At 34.9% G+C, this 19,106-nt stretch overlaps 1 protein-coding gene across 1 annotated transcript; it reads right to left on the bottom strand.

Annotated features, from left to right (window-relative positions):
* Positions 1-166: 166 nt before the first annotated feature.
* On the bottom strand, positions 167-13,782 carry LOC136806137 (lamin-B2.L-like). The gene is made up of 11 exons (XM_067062704.1): positions 13,607-13,782; positions 12,660-13,021; positions 7,948-8,230; positions 5,759-5,935; positions 5,368-5,493; positions 4,098-4,318; positions 3,122-3,293; positions 2,809-2,922; positions 1,972-2,088; positions 1,466-1,525; positions 167-1,045 (listed from the first exon to the last, which is right to left on the bottom strand). The coding sequence occupies exons 1-11, from the start codon at positions 13,619-13,621 to the stop codon at positions 1,004-1,006; spliced, it is 1,689 nt and encodes a 562-aa protein (XP_066918805.1). The 5' UTR covers positions 13,622-13,782; the 3' UTR covers positions 167-1,003.
* Positions 13,783-19,106: the final 5,324 nt, after the last annotated feature.

Here is a 19,106-nt window from a genome sequence, read left to right as displayed (position 1 = left end):
AAAGGCGCTTGTATTGAATAAGTCTCTATCTAGGATCCAGAAGAGAATCAAAATCCTTTGCTTTGATGTGTCTACATTTTGATTTATAAATCTAAGTACTAAACGCAGTAAGTTTTAGAAATCCAAATCGAAAAAAAGCCTCAAATTGTGACTCAAAAAGTCTCAATTTAAATTACGAAAAATGAAAAATTTTGAATGCAAAAAAGTACAAGGAATTATTTTGAAGACTAGATATATCAGATATATTGTAAAAATCGTAAGCCTATTATCAAATGAATGTAAAAAATGAAATGCGTAAAAGCAAAGGAAATGTTACAAAGAAAACGTTATCTTGAGAGTAACACAAAGGAAAATTTCTGCTAGTCTTTTTTTAAAAATAAATAAAACAATAAAAACTGATTTTCTGTAAAGATTTTTTCAGGTTATTATGTTGAGGTTTGGCAAAAGTCACTTAAAAGTAGGGATTTCATAAAGCATTTAGGTTCGTTAGGGGAAAAATTATTCGTACAATGAAGAAGCTCTACGCAATTAATTCCAGAAAATCAGTGAAGCATACAGTAATTAGATTGAAAAGGCAATGAAGAAAAGTTTTTAAAATTACAAAAAAAAGGAATATATACAAATCTTTTATAAAACCAAATTATATAACGATATTCGCTTCAGAATCTAGATACAAACAGTACACCTTTGAAACTACTACCAGTGTGGTAGGTTGACCCAATTACCATTTATATCCCTACGGTTAGCCCGACAGGGACATTAACTTGATGATTAGCATCCCTTTTGGAGACTTGTGACTCTGCCATTCCCTTTCAGATTAAGTCGAAACTGTTGGTTGTTGCGAAGCATATCATTATCGTAAAATTCGTTATAGCACTAGTAATAAAGTTCTATCTATCTACTGTGAAGTATGCAACATGCAATAAAAAATTTGTTTTGGACACGTTTCTGATTGGTTAATGGATGGAGCATCTATGTTTTTGTGTCATCATTTCATGGGAATTTACATCAAAGCACAGGATTCACGTTCACCACCTGTACGTCTCTGAAAAATTAAAAAAATGGAAATATTAACGAATTTGTGAATGATAATAGTGGTCAGTTCTTGAGGTTGGCTTCCATACGGTGGCGAAATAAAGTACACACTTAAAGCAAATGAACTCTAGAAAATCACCACTTGAATCAAGAAGAAAATGATAAGTTTGTAGCAAACACTAAAAACAGCTAAAAATGCTATTTGGTAACTTTAAATAGTCCTATACAGAGATAGCCCAAAAAATGCTCTTCTCAATTTCCAACCATTCTAAAGCAGTCTAAAGCTAGAAGAGGTGCCCGTAGTTTGTTAAACTTAAGGATAATTTCGACCACGCCCTCAACGTAGTTAGTATCTAGTAGTTTGTCGTCAAACTTTGGCTTTTGGTCCCCTCTTTGTTCAGGCTTTTAGGGACCTGGAAATAGGACGTACCTTTCGTGAGCGTCTGTAAGTACCCTCTGAGACAACCTTCATTGTATACTTGGCAAGAATCTGAAATGATAATCAAAGGGTAATTATTTATTAACAAAAAACCATAACCTAGACTGCTTTTAACCCTCTAGGCTTTCTCTCAACTTTTATCTAGTTGGTCTTTGAGAATTAAATTTGGCACACAAGATTCTTGTGATATAAGGACAAAATAAATTTTTCGATGACGTCACTCATCATGTGTTAAATAAAGCGAAGTAAAAGTTTGGAAGCTATTGAAGTTTAATTTCCATAGCTTTATTAATTCAGGAGCTATTACCATTAGCTTACCCACCAAACAGAAAAAGCCAGTGTATTAATAAAATCGACAGGATATGTTGTAACTCAGACGCAACTTTATCAAACAAAGCAAGTGTTTAATTGTTTAAATTAAAAACCAGTATTCCCTTAAAAATATAAATAAAGGTTAACAAAGACCATGCATATAATATGACTGAATATTAACTTACTTCGGCTTCAGCGTTAATGATGTTTGTGATCATTTCACTTCCAGTGTTCCAGTCACTTCCCTTCATGACCATGTCGGTTGGTGCTTTATGTTTCACGCCAGCAGATTGACTCCATACCTAGGGTACGAGAGAGGATATTGGCACTGTTTAGCATTTTTTAAATAGTACACTTAGACATATGAGACAAGAAAAGGACAGAAGATTTTCGAACCTGTTTAAGAATCTGTATATTAAATACTTCTACTTTTGTCTTTGGAATTTTTATCTGGCACCTGGTGTAGAAATTTTCTTTAGACATGTTAAGCTCTCTAAAGGCCGTGATAATTTGATAAATCTGGAATGTTGGATTAAGGAATTTCGCCAGACCACTTCTAAGCAGCGGACGATCCATACTCCATGCCCCCCCCCCCAGAAGAGTGGGGTTTTTGGTGTTTTGGGTCAAAAGTCTCCAGGTGGGGGATTTTTAGTGTTTTTCTTATTTCCATTTTAATCATAATTTTTTCTAAATTTTATATTCTATAAATAATTTTTTTACTATAATAAACTTTTCTCCTTTTTATTATATTATACTGTAAGAATTTTTGTTTCGTTCCTCGAATTAGTATAATTTTTCGTGGGGATAGCATTTTTAGCTGGGATCTGGGAGTCTGTCTGGATTGAGGGTGGGAATTTTAGAGTTAGGTGGGGATTGGCTGGGGATTCAGTACATCAAAAGACTATCATCACTATTCCTCTCTGATGGTAAATTGACATGTCCCTTCAATGCTTTAGCGTAGACGGCAGCCAAACACAATAGATTTGAAAAAGAAACAACACAACATTACAGTAGATTCTTACAGTGACAGATTGTCCACCTTTCAAAATATATTTCGGTGTGAACTTATACTCGACAGCTTCATCTTCTTTTCCATCAATGATTCGTTGAATAAACCATCCACCAAGTGGCTCGTCCTAAAAAAGATGATTAGAACCATCTAATTAGTTGTAAGGTAAGCATTGTGTGCATCGTTTTCTAATATACTTACCAGTTTAATCAGACGATGGCATTATGATATGAAATTATGATGAAATTCTGAATACCTGTTATCTTGTAATTCTAAAACTATATTGTGTTAAAGCATACACGAAACGATTTAAACTACACACATACATTTTCAGAGTTGTTCTTCAATTTGATGTATTTTCCTTCGATGTCACACTCCTCAACTTCAATGTTTCCAGCTGCAACATTTTCAACCTCTGGTGGTGAGTCTTCTTCACGGCCACGCTTTGTTCCCCTTCGGCGCACTGTGCGTTCTGATTGTGGAGTCGGAATCTTTAATCTAAAAGAAAAATCGAGAATGAGCTATACCCGTTTAAGAGTCTTCTATATAGTTTTTCGAGAGCTTTCGAATGGTATACTTGATAATGTCTGAAAATGAGTTTGAAATTTTCAAAAAATTTTGCCCTTAGGGTTTTGCCTGGGGAAAAAGAAATGTCCCAAAAAAAGGATTTTCCACCAGTGGGATTTTAGGGGATTTTTTCCTGAGGCATAACTATCCTATAGAGAAGGTCTGGAGAAAGTTTCAGCTGGATCTTATTTTTTCCCTTAAATTATGCTAGACAACCCCACTACCTAGACACTTTCAAAAAATTGATCCAGTAAAAAAGGGATTTTTACAAGATGCTTAACTGATTGGTTATTTTTAAACAATAGGGATGACGCGTTCTTTAGAAAAAGTAATAAAATCGTTTGTCTCAACATTTAACGACCAACAGAGTCATCAAAGAACTTGTAAAAACTTCAGCTTGTCCCGAAAATAAGGGTTTTCCAAGCAAGGTAAATTACGTTCAGTTCTAAGTTTAAGATAAAATTTTTCAGATTCACGAGCTTCAATTTTGGTAATTGAAGCCAACTATTAAGCTGAATTATTTTAGCCCCCACGTTAAGTGATGAGATTTTAGCTCCCCCCAATTATATAGGTCCCCCCCCCCAAAAAAAAATGGTGTACTTCCAGCCCACTCCTTTTTTGGGAAAGATTTAGGGTGCAACCCCCCCATACTAGGCTGACGCTATGTACTATCAAATAAAGGGAACCACTTTTCTTTCAAAGGCCTTTGTTTCCAAGGGAAATTCTATATATTACCTTTCTTCCTCTCCTTCAAGCATTTTCCTGTAAGCAGCAATTTCAATATCTAGTCCAATCTTGATTCCTAGGAGGGTCTCGTATTCTTTTTCTAAGTTGTCCAAAGATTCGTTGAGAACTCTGATTTTGTCATTCTTGTCATCTAGTTGTTGTTTGAACTCCTCTTGGTCAAGAAGTCGTAACTTCTCGAGTTCACTAACTCGGCTTTGCATAGACCCATTCTAAAACATAGAGAATTTTTAATTTATCATAAATTACCAGCCATTAAATAGGGTGTCTACGGATTTTTTTTCAGAATTTTCAAGGTTTTAAAGGTTTTTTTGGTCATTTTAAGTGGTTTTTCAAGGTTTTTTGGCCAAAACTTTGGCACTTATCAAGGTTTTTTGATACTCAGTTGACATGGCTCTCTACAGGAATTTTGGTTTTCTTTCAGAGTGGTAGGTGAAAGAAAAATAGAGGACAGCAAATAAAATTTATTCGCTTTTGGTGCCTGGGGAATTATTTCCACAGTTAAATTCCTATCTCCCTCTCGAGAACAATACCACAAAAAGAAATACTCCAGCTCCCTAGTCTTCCAACTGTAGAAATGAAGAATTAGAAGCAAAACCAATTGTTTACAGTGACCGAGGAGGGACAACCATGGTTTGCGCCAACGGGAGAAAATTTTGATTTTGACTCTTTCAAATGGCTAAAAAACGCCTTTTTTTTGATTTTTTTTTTTACAAAAATCAATTGCCAAAAGAGTTGTTTTAAGGAATCCTCGAAATTTTATTGATAAGCGATTTGAAAATTGGGGAACAGTCGATTTCTTAGAGCTCGTGCAAACGGAATATTAGTGACAAAAACTCAGCTAATGATAAAAGAATATGTTGCATTAGTTGCGACAGAATCGCAACAGAAACAGGGAAATATGGAATTCTCTAAATGTTATAAAGGTTTAGCGCCGCAGGCAGTTTTTTACTTATTCTTACTTTTCGAATGACTGGATAGTGCTTTTCAAGGTTTTCAAGGTTTTTCCCAGAAAACTGATAGTTTTCAAGGTTTTCGAGGTTGGGTGGTTTATTTTCAAGGTTTTCAAGGTCCCGTAGACACCCTGTTAAAAATGATCAAATTGAAAACAGACGATTCTCAGTGAAAACAGACGATTCTCAGTGAAAAAGGATGCTTACTGGTTATTTCAAAAATCTTTGAGTTGTTTAGGCTAACCTTGGCAAACAATCAATTAGCTTATTGTGAATTTCGAAAATTAAAAAAGAAAACTTTCTCAAACCTTGGATTCAAGTAAGTTGTAGTCAGAACGTAATTTCTCCATTTCCTTTGACATCAGGGCATGTTTTTCAATTATTCTGCTTAGTTGACTTCTTTCTCTATCAGAGCTTGAGCGCATGTCTTCAAACTAGTATAAAAATGAAGAGAAATTAGAAATGATTTTGATATAAAGCAGTGGTCGAAGGGAAGTTATTTGTCTCATTGAAAAATGCACTTCACACAACATAATTAGCAGAAATCTTCAAACTGTGCAGAATTTTGTGGAAGGACCTGTTTTGGTATCTTGCTGAAACAAAATTTTGCACAAAAGGGAGGATCTATTATATTATAGACTTTGAAATTGGCTATATAGCCAGAATTCTTGGCAACAAAAATATGACATTTTTAATCACCTTTATTTTGTAAGCAGTCTCAAGCTCTTCTTTTGCATTTTCAGCTTCATCTTCAAATTCATCTCGAAGCTCTTGAAGTTTATCTCTTACAAGTGTATCATAATCAGCTGGTCCACCGTCAACTCTATCAATGCTTAGTTTGAAGGTTTCACTTGAAGATTTCAGTTCAGCAAGTTCCTAAAAGTGATTGCAATTCCGAAAATTTCTTGAAGATTAGAATGACAATCAGTAATGAAGCTAAACAGACTACAAATATTTTAGACCAGGTGCCGAGGTAGTGAATTGTGTCACTTTGTAGGGCACCCCTTCAGATCAGGGCAAATTTTTTATATTATGCTGCTTATAGGATGTAGAATGGACAAAAAAAATTTGTCCTTTGAATCTCCTGCAGTTTTCGAGTGAATCGATTTTTAGTAAATCGATAGAACTAATCAAGGGTCCCCCCCCCTCTTTACTAACGGTTTTTTCGAAGTCTGAAAATCAGATATCTGAGGCTACCAACGGATTAAGCGTGAAAAGTAGATAAAGAAGATGGGGTTATTTGTTAAGTTTCAACCACCTGGTGCCGAGAAATAGCATTTTTAAGACGAAAAATTTACGTTTTTGGCGTTTTCCGATGACGTCAGCATTTTTCTGGGAACATTTTCAGAAAAAATCATTCCCACAGCTGGATAGCCCTGAATTAGTAGTATCCGAAAATGGTTTGGTTTGTTAACTTTCCAAGTTCCGATCTTTAGATATTTAGTTTTCAAGGTTGGTAAATATGCTGAAAAACTGCTGACTCAGCAAAAAATATCGATAATTTTCAATATTTAAACCAAAATATACTACCGGTCCACTTAATCGCGCCATCCAGTCTATATAAAAAAAGCTTTAAGGGCTCTGGCCATAGACAGAAAATTGATTTTAGTATCTGAACATAAAAGTTATCTTTTAGATTCTTTAACATTTTTAACAAAGAATTGCCTTTATAAATTGCTTTTTAATCAAACTCCTTAAAAGTAATTAAGAACTTAATTGCAAAAATGACGTTATGAACTTTAAAAAGACGTTAATAATATGTTGCATCACCTTCTTTTATAAAAAGTGCTAAGTTTTAATGGGTAATTAACCTTTTTCTTTCGAACTTTTTTCAAACTGTCCGCAAAGAATTGAACTATTTTAAATTTTGCGGAAAATCTTTCTAAAAAGATGTGTCAAAAGTTATGACTGTTTTTTTAAGCAAAATCCAGATGAAAAATTGATGAAAAACCACTATTTTGAAGATTTCGAGACAAAGAAGCATTTACAAAAATTTTCCGCAAAAATTTTTATTGTTTGGTAAAAGATACACCAACTACTGCAAAAACATTTTCAAAATGTTTTTTCTTCGCCGAAACTAAGTTATTCAAAGTTGATATACTCTTCCTTGCAAAAGTCTTCGTTTTCTTCTTCATTAAATTTTTTCAATGCAATTTTTGAATTTTCAGATTCGGGAATAGTTTGTCTAACAGAAAATGTATAACATGCCATAGTTTTGTTGGTTACATCAGTCAGAAAACACATTTTAAACACGGCAATTATGAAAAATTCACTATGGTCAGAGCCCTTAAGTGGACACCGGGCTAGGAAAATGATGACGTCATCAGAAAATGCCCAAAACGTCCATTTTTTTCGAAAACTGCAGGAGATTCGAAGGGCAAATTTATTTTGACAATTCTTAAACCTATTAGGAGCATAATATTAAAAATTTTCCCTGATCTAAGGGGTGTCCTACGAAAACCACTTTTAAGGCCTTTTCTGAATCTTGGACCCTGGTCTATTTTTCAAGAACTCATGTTCGAGAAAGTTCCTAATTTTGAACTTATGTGAATAATTTTGAACTTATGTGAATAATTTTTTAACTTCTAGTTCTAGAAGAAACAAAAGTAAACGGAATATTGACCATATTATGATTCCATAAAAATTAAGAAACGGTGTATTTCTTCTCAATACTTAAAGTTTCTTGCTTATGCATTCATCAGTTGATTAAGAAACTTTAAGTATTGAGAAGAAATACACTGTTTCTTAATCTTTATGTAACAAGCTCTACTTAAGTATTGAACACTCTTAATTGTGCAGAGAAACACAACAAGACCATATGATTTGAATATTCCACCATTATTATGTGTGTTTTGATAATTAGAGCAACAAACTGACAGCAAAATTACCCTTTGATGTATTTGTGCATTGAAAGAAGCCTCTTCTTCCAGTGTTTGTGCTCTATTTTCAGCTTCAACTCGACGAATGATTTCACTTTCCAATAGTTTCTTTTGGCTTTCCAGTTCATCTTCAAGGCGTTTCAGTTCACCTTCTAGATCTTTCACTTGCTCATCAAGTTGTTTACGCTCTTTGGAGATGACAGAAATCAAGGATTCTTTTTCGTGTAATCGTCTTTCAACACGTTTGAGCTCATCTTCAATCCGACTTCGATGTGTTAATTCTTTATCCAACCTAAAAAAGTAATTCTAACTTGATTAGAATTTAATCAAACAATTTTAGTTCCCCCTTTTTTGAGAAGAAGCATTTGTGTAATTTTTTTTTGCATTTCAACCAATTTCTGTTCAGGCAAAGTTTTCTGTATTTACGTACTCATGCAAATGTTTTGAAATTTTCACACACCAGGCTTTTCCAGGAAGAAATAAGTAGGAGTGCGACGGATCACTCACGAAACAAAGGCAACGCGCACGACACACAAAATTTTTACGAAATCACTCAGGTGAACCAACTTTAGTGTGCAAAACGCCCTTAGATATTCTTCTATAGAATCAAATTGTATAATTGACACGCGAAATTTTTCGCTCACCATATGAGACCTTTCCTTACGTCTTATTGAAAAGTATGCACACAAACCTGTTGTGGGCCCCTGTGTGAAAAGATGAAATTGGAATTGGAAACAGAAACAGAACATTACAGTAACATGTTTCTACATTTTGGCAAATAAAGTTAGGCGGCAATCAAAAATGTGTTCCATTCGGGTTCTAAAACATCTTCAAATCCAGTCTGTCGGTCGGTCGGTAGTAAATTTTGTCGGATTTTTAAGATCTAGTAAATCGCGATGAATCAAGTCGGCAATCAACAGAATCTTATGCTGCCATCTTTAATTTGCCAAACTAAATGTGTTAACCTTAAAGAGGCCCTTATTTTCGGCCCCCAGGGTATTGGCCCTACCCTAAAATTTCAATAAGGGTATATGAAAAAACTTGAAGGAGACTCAATGTGGGATAAGTAAACAAAAAATAATGATTCAAAGAAATATGCTCTGTTCGCCCGTGCCTGCCATTCTGCCAGACCCGATCAATCAAACTTGTCGAACCAATCGAACAATCGGACAAATCGAACTCCATCGAACGATTAAAGTTCGATTAAAAAAATTAATCGAACCTAAGCGAACACTCACAATTTTTGAAGCAATAGCAGTTCGATGAGTTCGGTCAGTAAAAAGTTCGATTAGTTCGATGATATTAAATTGAATTGAATTGAATTGAATTGAATATATTTTCGCTGCAACACAGCAGGATAACCCCTTACAAAAAAAAAAAATAGATTTCTCTAATACAATGGGGAACCTAGAAGAAACTGAAAAATTATTACAGAACTAAAGAACAAATGAATAAACGATTATCAAAATATTAATAGTGACACAAAATAATGAAAATAAGAAATATTTTTACTTTTATTTTATGAAAATTTCTTTGAGTGGTTTTATCTATAAAGTTCTTCCTGTTACACGACCCACCCCCTCCCACCCTGGGAAAACACACTAAGCTCATGCACACACAATTACGCACACACCACACACACACACACACACACACACACACACAAAGATTATTCGTTTTCAGCTTTGTATTTGTCTAAATAGAATTTTGTAGCTAAAGATTTTAGTTCATCAGTATCAAGGTTGTGAAAATCAGTGTCAGGATGATTTATTAGTAACTCATTCCATTGTTTTGACGAAAGACGAGAGAAAGAGTTAAGTCCAAAATTTGTGGTTTTGACCGTTGAAAGTTTTAGTAGTTTAATAGCTTTGCCCCTGGTGCCAGTTTTGTGATCAATTTCATCAAAATTAAGTGTTGATAGGACATCAGATGGAAGATTACCCTGGAGGTATTTTTGAATAAATAAGATATTCATTACTTTCACCTGATCAAAGATTTTGAGTAATTTAAGTTCAGCAAACAGGGGAGTGGCAGAAGTTCTTGGTTCACTAAAGGTCATGAGTCTTAGTGCAGTGTTTTGAAGAGTAAGAATTCTATGTGTGACAGTATTGTCACACAGTCCCCAGAGTTGACTAGCATAGCGAACATGAGAAGCAAAAATTGCATGATAAATGTTTAGAAGGATGTGAATTGGAACATAGTGACGAAGTTTGGATATTGCCCCATTTGCCCTTCTCAATGTAGCAGCAACGAAAGAAGTATGAACCTTCCAGTTTAGATGATTGTCAAGGTGAACACCCAAATACTTCACACTCTTACTTGGTGATAGAATTTTCCCGCAAAGCTTAATTCTTGGAATACAGTCCATCTGTCTCCAAGGGGAACGAAAAATAACAAACTCAGTTTTGCTAGCATTCAAAGAAATTTTGTTGGCATTAAGCCAGCTGACTAAAACTCTGAGATCAGCATTAACCCTCCCACAAAGACTCCATACAGTTTTTGAAAAATTTAGTAAATGAGTATCATCAGCAAAATGATATGTTTCAGAGGTTCTTATACAGCGGTGAAGATCGTTTATATACAACAAGAACAGCAGAGGACCCAAGACTGAACCCTGAGGAACTCCATGATTAATAGATTTTAAAAGGGAATTTGAGCCAGAAAGAGAAACATACTGGGAGCGGTTAGTGAGGTAAGATCGGAACCAGTCATTAACAATGCCTCTGACTCCGTAGTGATCAAGTTTTTCAAGTAAGATTTCGTGATCAACTGTGTCGAAAGCCTTTTGTAGATCGACAAATACACCACAGGCAAACCCACCATTGTCAAGATAGTTTCGGATACGTTCGACAATATTAATGAGTGTATGCTCAGTAGAGTGAGCCTTACGAAAACCAAATTGTCGAGAGTAGATTTGATTATGGTTTTCAAGAAAATCAGAAAGACGTGAGTACATCACTTTCTCAAAAATTTTTTCAATGTTAGATAAGAGTGAAATTGGCCTATAATTAGAGACTTCAAGGGGAGAACCTTTGTGTTTGAAGACAGGCACAACTTTGGATATTTTGAGAGTAGAGGGAAAAATACCACTGAGAAAGGAGTAGTTTATCAGCGCCGATATTGGCACAGAAATATCAAGTCTTAAAAGTTTAAGGATTTTTATAGGAATACGTTTTTTTATTGACTTCAAAATTCCTGGCGTTATCCATGGTTTTGTTTTTGATCTAACTTGACGTTTGGTAAGTTTGACTGTGGGTAGATGTCTCTCTACTAGTACTTTCATTCTGTCATTAAAAATATTGAAACAGGAGTCTGGATTATGACCAAATCTCAAAAAAAGGGTGTCCCAATCAACTTCAAGAAAATCCAGAATAAATTCTTCTCGGTTGAAACGAGACCAGTCTTGCTGAAAAAAAGTATTATCTTCACCGGGAAACTTACCTTCAAATGATGGAAAGAGACAAAACTGGGGGAGATGATCTGATATGGAAAAGCATATGTTGCCAGATACAGTTCCATTATCAGATGGGCTAGAAATAATATTATCAATGAGAGTCCTTGAGTCCTCAGTTATTCTTGTTGGTAAAAGGATCTGTGGAAGTATAAGATTAGAATCGAGGATATCCATGAAGGACATTATTTCTGAATCATCCTCGCATTTTAAAAGATTAAGATTGAAGTCTCCAAGAAGGAGGAGTTGCTTTTTCTCAGAAGAAATTTTACTAAGCAGAGGTTTTAGAAAATCTTGATTGAAGCCAACCATTTTTGGATGGCGATATATAGTACCAACAATGATATTGGTACTGTTTGGTAGGATAATTTCAGCAAAGCATGATTCAAGACTACATGAAGAATAGCAAACTTGGTCTAGGTCTGTCCTAGGTTTGTAAGAGAAAGAGTGTGAAATATATAAGGCTACTCCACCTTTAGAAGATTCAGTTGGTGTAAAAAACTTTTCGTAACCTGGTATAGCAAATCCTCATATATCTTCCCTCGCTTGCAAAAACTTTGTCCTGGCACGCGATTGCCATTTCGACAGTTCCCGGACTTAACAGCTTGAGGTTTATTGTACCCGGATATTTGTCTATCTGGAATAAAGTCCGTAGCCCCCTATGTAGCGATTTCGCGCGCGGTCGAGTTGCGGAATACTATGCCCCAACAAACCCCGCCTCTGGCGCTATAAGGATACAGGAAAAGTGTGTAATCTGTTATCGGAAGTAATTTCCCAATTTACATTCTGAATTTGGCTTTGAAATGAAGCTAATATACGGTGTGGCAGAGCAGCACAAACTTGTCGAACAAAATTGGTTTATGGAACTGATTGAACCGAAATCCATTGATCGAACTTAATCGAACACTCACAATCTGTTAAAAAATCTTAGAGTTCGATTAATTTTTTAAATCGAACTTTAATCGTTCGATGGAGTTCGAGTAGTTCGATTGGTTCGACAACAAGTTCGATTGATCGGGTCTGGATTCTGGGAAAGATCTGAACCTGCGAACAGCGCCCAAAAAAACCTGACGATTTTACAGACTTTCCGAATCGGGTTTTTCGTAAATAAATAGTCGGTGAGACGACCCAAATGGAACATATTATTGATTGCCGTCTTAAACTGAAATTCTTACTTTTGTTAAGGTAACACGTTTCACACTATTTCTCATTGTTGACTGAGAATAAAGATTTTTACATTTTGGTGAATTAAGTTAAACTAAAATATTACTTTTGGTGCAATTCCTCAGTCAATGCATTGAGCTTTTTGTTCTCAAGTTGAAGGAGGGCTTTCTCTTTTGATGTATCGTCGAGAAGTTTCCTAGCTTCGGCTAGCTCAGCTTCATACAAAACTTTTACACCTGCTACTTCTCTTGATTGTGATTCTTTGGAAGTTGTAATTTCAGCAGACAGTTTACTATTCTGTTGTTCAAGTTGCCTCATGCGATCAATATAGGTGGCCAATCTGTCGTTCAAGCCTGAAAGTTCTTCTTTTTCCATAACACGACTTCTAACATTGGGAGACTTAACCCCAGAATATCTTGGGCTTCTAACTTCTTGGGGTGGAGTTTGATACATCTTGTTTATCTTTCCCTGATAGAAAATTAACGAAAATATAAAACAGAAATTGAGGTCAAATCATCAAAAATACTGTGCTGCAATCTTGAAAACCCACATGCGCGCCTTCCTTCGAAAGGACAAACCTCCTCTCTAGAGAAGACAAACAAAAATACGGCCCTGAAAAAAATACGGCCCTTTTGTTATTATGGCGGGAACTTCATTTGGTGAGGGCGTGACACACACTTATGTTTTGACGGGGTTTTGACGGGGTTTTGACGAGGGAAAATGAAGAGAGTTACGATGAAAGAACCGTTAGTAATTATACACAGATCAAAAGAAATTTTTATATGGGTGAAAGAAAGGCAACAGGGTAGATATTGATTAAAACATCGAGATAAAGAATACAATATTTTCAAGAGAGGCTGTGCACAAAAGGCACTCCCGCCCGGGATACTTCCGTCCTCCCCACTACCTGTGTCCAGAACTTTGCAGTTTGAGAGTTAGGGCAATAGGGTAAAGTTAGCAGTTACATTACACTTATTACACGGGAGATAAATAACAGAGAAACTATTGGCAACAGGATTTCTGGCTGAGAGAAAAATAAAAAGAACACCATACCCTTTTCGTGGCCATTTTTCAATTTCCAACAAATATCACAAATGCAAAGCCAAAATAAAATTCAAAATCTAAAACAATTTCTTCACTTGTACGATGTTACCACCTTACAGATTTCACACAGCTACGCCAATGCTGTTTGCCTCTTTCAGTTTTGCAATTTGAAATTTCAACACTCTAGAAAAAATGTGAAAAGATAATAAAAGAAGCAGGAAAATCGTTGAAAACTTCAATTCAAAGCAATCAAACACCAATTATTACGACATTTGCTGTTCTCGATTCACTACTCGTATCGTAACTTCATAAAAAAATGGTCTGATTAGCAGTAATTCGCAGATGGTAATTAAACAATAATCAGCAAAACTCAATGCATGCAACACCCTTATCAACCATTCAGAGATTTACTTGAATAATCAATGAATGTCAAGAGAATTAAGTTGGTATGTGCTGAGACATATATGTAAATCCGTATTGAGTAGATGACTTTTGTTAACGTTTAAGCAAACAGACGCTCCATATTTGTTCCTTCTTGTTTTGAAAAAAATCGAATTTTGTTTGTAATGTAAAATTGGTTTGACGCACTGACATCAGTAGATTATTTTCTCTGTATGTTTCTGTTTAGAATCCCGGAAAAAAGAATTGTTTTGGAAATAAATAAAGAGACCTCACAGTCAATAACCGAAAAAAAAACAATATCCCGTCACAATTTTATACAAGGATGCGGAAAAACGGGAATAAACCAAGAAGCTTTTTGTTCTTATTTTCCTCTTTCTTGTTTTAGTCCGCGGGGGCAGTTGGTATGTGCGGCGAAAAAATTGGCTTTTAGAATCGCACCCTTACAGTGCAGAAAAAAAAACGGTGAAATTCATACCCTTACAGTGCATTTTTTCAAATTTTAAACTCTTTTAGAGCAAAAAGAATCAACATTTTCGAGCAAAAATTTGCAATTTTTCCCAGATTTGCTGAAATTTCCACCCTTACAGTGCATTTATCAAAAAACCACCCTTACAGTGCATTTCTGATATTTTGAAAAACATACCCTTAACCGCCGCACATACCCGTCGGTCAATTTACCTGACTGCCCCCCCCCCGGGGTTTTAGTAGATACACAAGTTACCTCACTGCAAAATATTGTGCTGTGTCTTCCTTTTAAAAACAATAATTCACATCCCCGCCAAATATAAACACAAGGGAATATATCAATCTCTATCGAGTTTCAGTCTGTCATTGTGATCCTGTATTGAACAACACCCCTCGGCTGAAGAAATGCCACTAGGACTGTTAGAAGGGGGAGTGTAGATGCCCGCTATTTGCCGTGCGATGGGAGAAGAAGATGTTTTGATTATACTTTCTGTTTGTAAATGAACATAGGGCCGTTGCAGACCGTTGCTATGGTGTGGTTTTAGTTTAATGAGTCAATTTTAACAAAATTCTTATCACAATACAAAACGTCAGGTCAGACTCTGCTTTTCTTGATATCACCATGACAGTGAATCTGCTCCTTGGCATTTGATCCGATTGGCTTAGAGAACTACTTAATTGCAACAAGTTTTATTTAATAAATAAACACTCAAGCTCGCGTAAGTTTTCTTATGTATGTTGGAATTTTCGAACAAAAGATTGGAATCTGAGTGAATCTCACAAGCTAACCACATCCAGGCTTAGCTTAAATGAACTCGTTCTAATAGAAAGGAAACGCGCATTATTTTGCTGTTTTCCTTTATATGATTTCCTGTAAGAAGATTATTAGGGAAAATCGGAAGCCTTAACAACTTAAGTACGTAATTCATCACACTGTAAGAGAAAGAGACTACTAAAATATTATTCAGTATTTCGACTACGGTATTTGCCATGACAACAAATCAGCCCTTTTTGTCGGTTATATTTAGGAATCCACTTGCAACGTCGTCACAGTATCGTTGGAAATCAAAACATTGAAGACAAAAGTCAGCATCGTCCCCGAGGGGGGGGGGCACTCGATTCAAAAGCCACCATACGTGTGGCCCAAAATTAAGCCTTTAAAATCGGGCCCTTACAAAAGGTGCAGAGAAAATTTTTCAAAATTGAGCAAAAAACCACCCTTACGATGCACTTCCTTCAAACTTTTTGACCATTTTCAGCAAAATATGGCCAGATTTTCGAAATTTTACACCCTTTTAATGTGCAATTTTTCTCATCTTTGCTGATTTCAACTCTTACAGTGCACTTTGGGTAGCTTGGAATATATACCCTTAAGGGCCGCGCGTATGGTAGGTCATTTACCGTTGTGCCCTCCACCCCCCCCCCCGGGTCTATAACCCTGTATCACACACTACTTGGGTTCCCCAAGTACACACGCTCATATTCAAACTCATGACATTACCCACAGCCAGAAGAAATAAAATATCTTCCACAATACAACCTAACCTTCCCGGCCTGGGTTTTTTCAGCAATAACGAAATGTATACCCAAACAATCAAAATTAACAGATCTTTAATCGGAAATTCGCAAAATTAAAGGTCGAGAATCAAACTAATAAAAAATTCTTAAAATTTTATTTCTTGGTTGCAAAAGCAACTCCTACTTCGAGGCCTGACTAACTCAGAATCTTTTGTGAATTACGCAGCTTTTTTCTTAAAGATTTTATGATTTCTTTTACCATGCAAAATTTAGTACAACTAAAAACGATCGAGGTCAACTAAGAGAGCCACCTCCCCTATATCGACGTAACTTGCTCTAATCTAAAATATTGTACAAAATATTTTGCACAAAGAAATCTTTTGCAAAAGCATAGAAAATTTTAGAATTGAATAAAAGACATATTCACATCAAATCTATTACAGTATTGATTGAACATTTGATTATTTGCAATGTAAATGAATAGAATCAACATAAATAATTCATAATATTTTATTAAAATATTTTAGAATAAGTTTTTTCCGAATATGCTTTATCTTTACTTAAAATCACATTTGAATCACATTGGCTAAAATGAATTCGAATCCTGGTTAAATAATTTAATCGGAACAAATATATGAACATTTATCGGGGTCAAAACTTTTTATTTGAAGTATAGCCGCGAAATATACTTGAATGTAAATACGGATGAATTTAGAAAAAAAAAGATCAGTAGCTTGGTTTTTCATATTTATTCGGAAGATACTTCCTTGGGCCAATAATTTAGGGGTGAGAAGAATAGAATAATCAGAATATAGCGTCATGTTTTTGTTTGATATTTTTAATAAACATGACGCTTCTGGTTATGCCTTTCACCATTGAATTATTGACCTAAGGAAATTTCTTTCAATATTTATTCAAGAAGCATGGGCAAAAGATTCTACACGAGAAAAATTTTGAAACAAAAAAGACAAAATTGGTAAAATTGAATTGTGACATTGATTTTGTTGATTGCATATTTATTTATGGCGACAAAAACTAGAATACTAAAGGTCTATGAAATTCAATTTGAACAGTGAACACTTTTATGGTCAAATTTAGCTCAAAAACTGTTTCTCTATTGCAACTTCATATAAATAAAAGCTTTCAAAGCTTTACACCCTGGATTTAAGGATTTAAAGATTCAAACTGGCAAATTAAATTAAATCAGCGCCTATTTTTTCCTACAATATACCAGCCATCATATTTGAGAAAAAAGGGAAATTCCCACGAAATCTTACAGCCACGATCAATTTCGAAGCGCTCTAACTTAGATTGGAAGGGTAGAGTTTTAAAATGATATTTAAGACTTAGGACACCTTAGGATCTGAGGATCTAAAAGTTCAAGAACGGTCTAATAGGGCTCAGAATATGACCTGGAAGTCTATAAACCCCATCCAAATTGAAATATTCGATTAAATCTAACAAATGACCCAAAAGCCACTTTCTCGCCCGAACTTTAAATCTTGAAAAACAATAGAAATTAGCCAAAATTCTCAATATGTTTTGACCGATGTTGTAGGTACCTTTCCACTCCGGTGAAACTCAAGTGGCATACATGGATATGTAAAAAACTACAAAGCTCGCACCTGCAATAAACCATATTTAAATCAAGGGTATACAGGTATGTACCAATCTTAACAGTGCCTTTTCAGACCTTCAAAGTCCCTTTCAGTGATGTAAAAAATGTAAAGTATCTAATTTCAGTCCCACTAAGGGTTACAAAAACTTGACTAAATTATAAAAAGTTTGATAAATAATTACAAATTGCAATCTCAAAAATTTAGCAAAATGAGGGAAAAGAATACCCCGTGTCACAGACTCAGAGTCAGACACCCGCATCACTGGAAAATTATATAACTGAATTTCCATTTTCTCTGAAAAAAATTTTAGCCTCACTCTGATTCCATTTCTCTGAAAAAATTATCGCTACAATTCTAGCCTCACTGGAATTATATAATGAATTTCCATTTTCTCTGAAAAAATATCGCAATCTAGCCTCACTGGGAAATTATATAACTGAATTCATTTTCTCTGAAAAAATTATCGCTACAATTCTAGCCTCACTGGAAATTATATAACTGAATTTCCATTTTCTCTGAAAAAATTATCGCGCTACAATTCTAGCTTCACTGGAAAATTATATAACTGAATTTCCATTTTCTCTGAAAAAATTATCGCTACAATTCTAGCCTCACTGGAAAATTATATAACTGAATTTCCATTTTCTCTGAAAAAATTATCGCTACAATTCTAGCCTCACTGGGAAATTATATAACTGAATTTCCATTCATTTCTCTGAAAAAAATTATCGCTACAATTCTAGCCTCACTGGGAAATTATATAACTGAATTTCCATTTTCTCTGAAAAAATTATCGCTACAATTCTAGCCTCACTGGGAAATTATATAACTGAATTTCCATTTTCTCTGAAAAAAATTATCGCTACAATTCTAGCCTCACTGGGAAATTTATATAACTGAATTTCCATTTTCTCTGAAAAAATTATCGCTACAATTCTAGCCTCACTGGGAAATTATATAACTGAATTTCCATTTTCTCTGAAAAAATTATCGCTACAATTCTAGCCTCACTGGGAAATTATATAACTGAATTTCCATTTTCTCTGAAAAAATTATCGCTACAATTCTAGCCTCACTGGGAAATTATATAACTGAATTTCCATTTTCTCTGAAAAAATTATCGCTACAATTCTAGCCTCACTGGGAAATTATATAACTGAATTCCATTTTCTCTGAAAAAATTATCGCTACAATTCTAGCCTCACTGGGAAATTATATAACTGAATTTCCATTTCTCTGAAAAAATTATCACTACACTTCTAGCCTCACTGGGAAATTATATAACTGAATTTCCATTTTCTCTGAAAAAAATTATCGCTACAATTCTAGCCTCACTGGGAAATTATATAACTGAATTTCCATTTTCTCTGAAAAAAATTATCGCTACAATTCTAGCCTCACTGGGAAATTATATAACTGAATTTCCATTTTCTCTGAAAAAATTATCGCTACAATTCTAGCCTCACTGGGAAATTATATAACTGAATTTCCATTTTCTCTGAAAA

Source organism: Clytia hemisphaerica, unplaced genomic scaffold (assembly GCF_902728285.1).
Source record: "Clytia hemisphaerica strain Z4C2 unplaced genomic scaffold, Clytia hemisphaerica genome assembly, whole genome shotgun sequence".
Taxonomy (NCBI): Eukaryota; Metazoa; Cnidaria; class Hydrozoa; order Leptothecata; family Clytiidae; genus Clytia; species Clytia hemisphaerica.
Note: the sequence above shows the minus strand (reverse complement) of the source record. Positions and strands in the feature narration are given on the sequence as shown.

Excerpts from the sequence above, each read along its gene's own strand:
- LOC136806137 (XM_067062704.1), bottom strand. Across the intron at positions 4,319-5,367 it reads ACAACTTACTTGAATCCAAG|AATGGGTCTATGCAAAGCCG; the intron begins GTTTGAGAAAGT and ends TCTATGTTTTAG. Across the intron at positions 3,294-4,097 it reads CTTGAAGGAGAGGAAGAAAG|ATTAAAGATTCCGACTCCAC; the intron begins GTAATATATAGA and ends TTTTTCTTTTAG.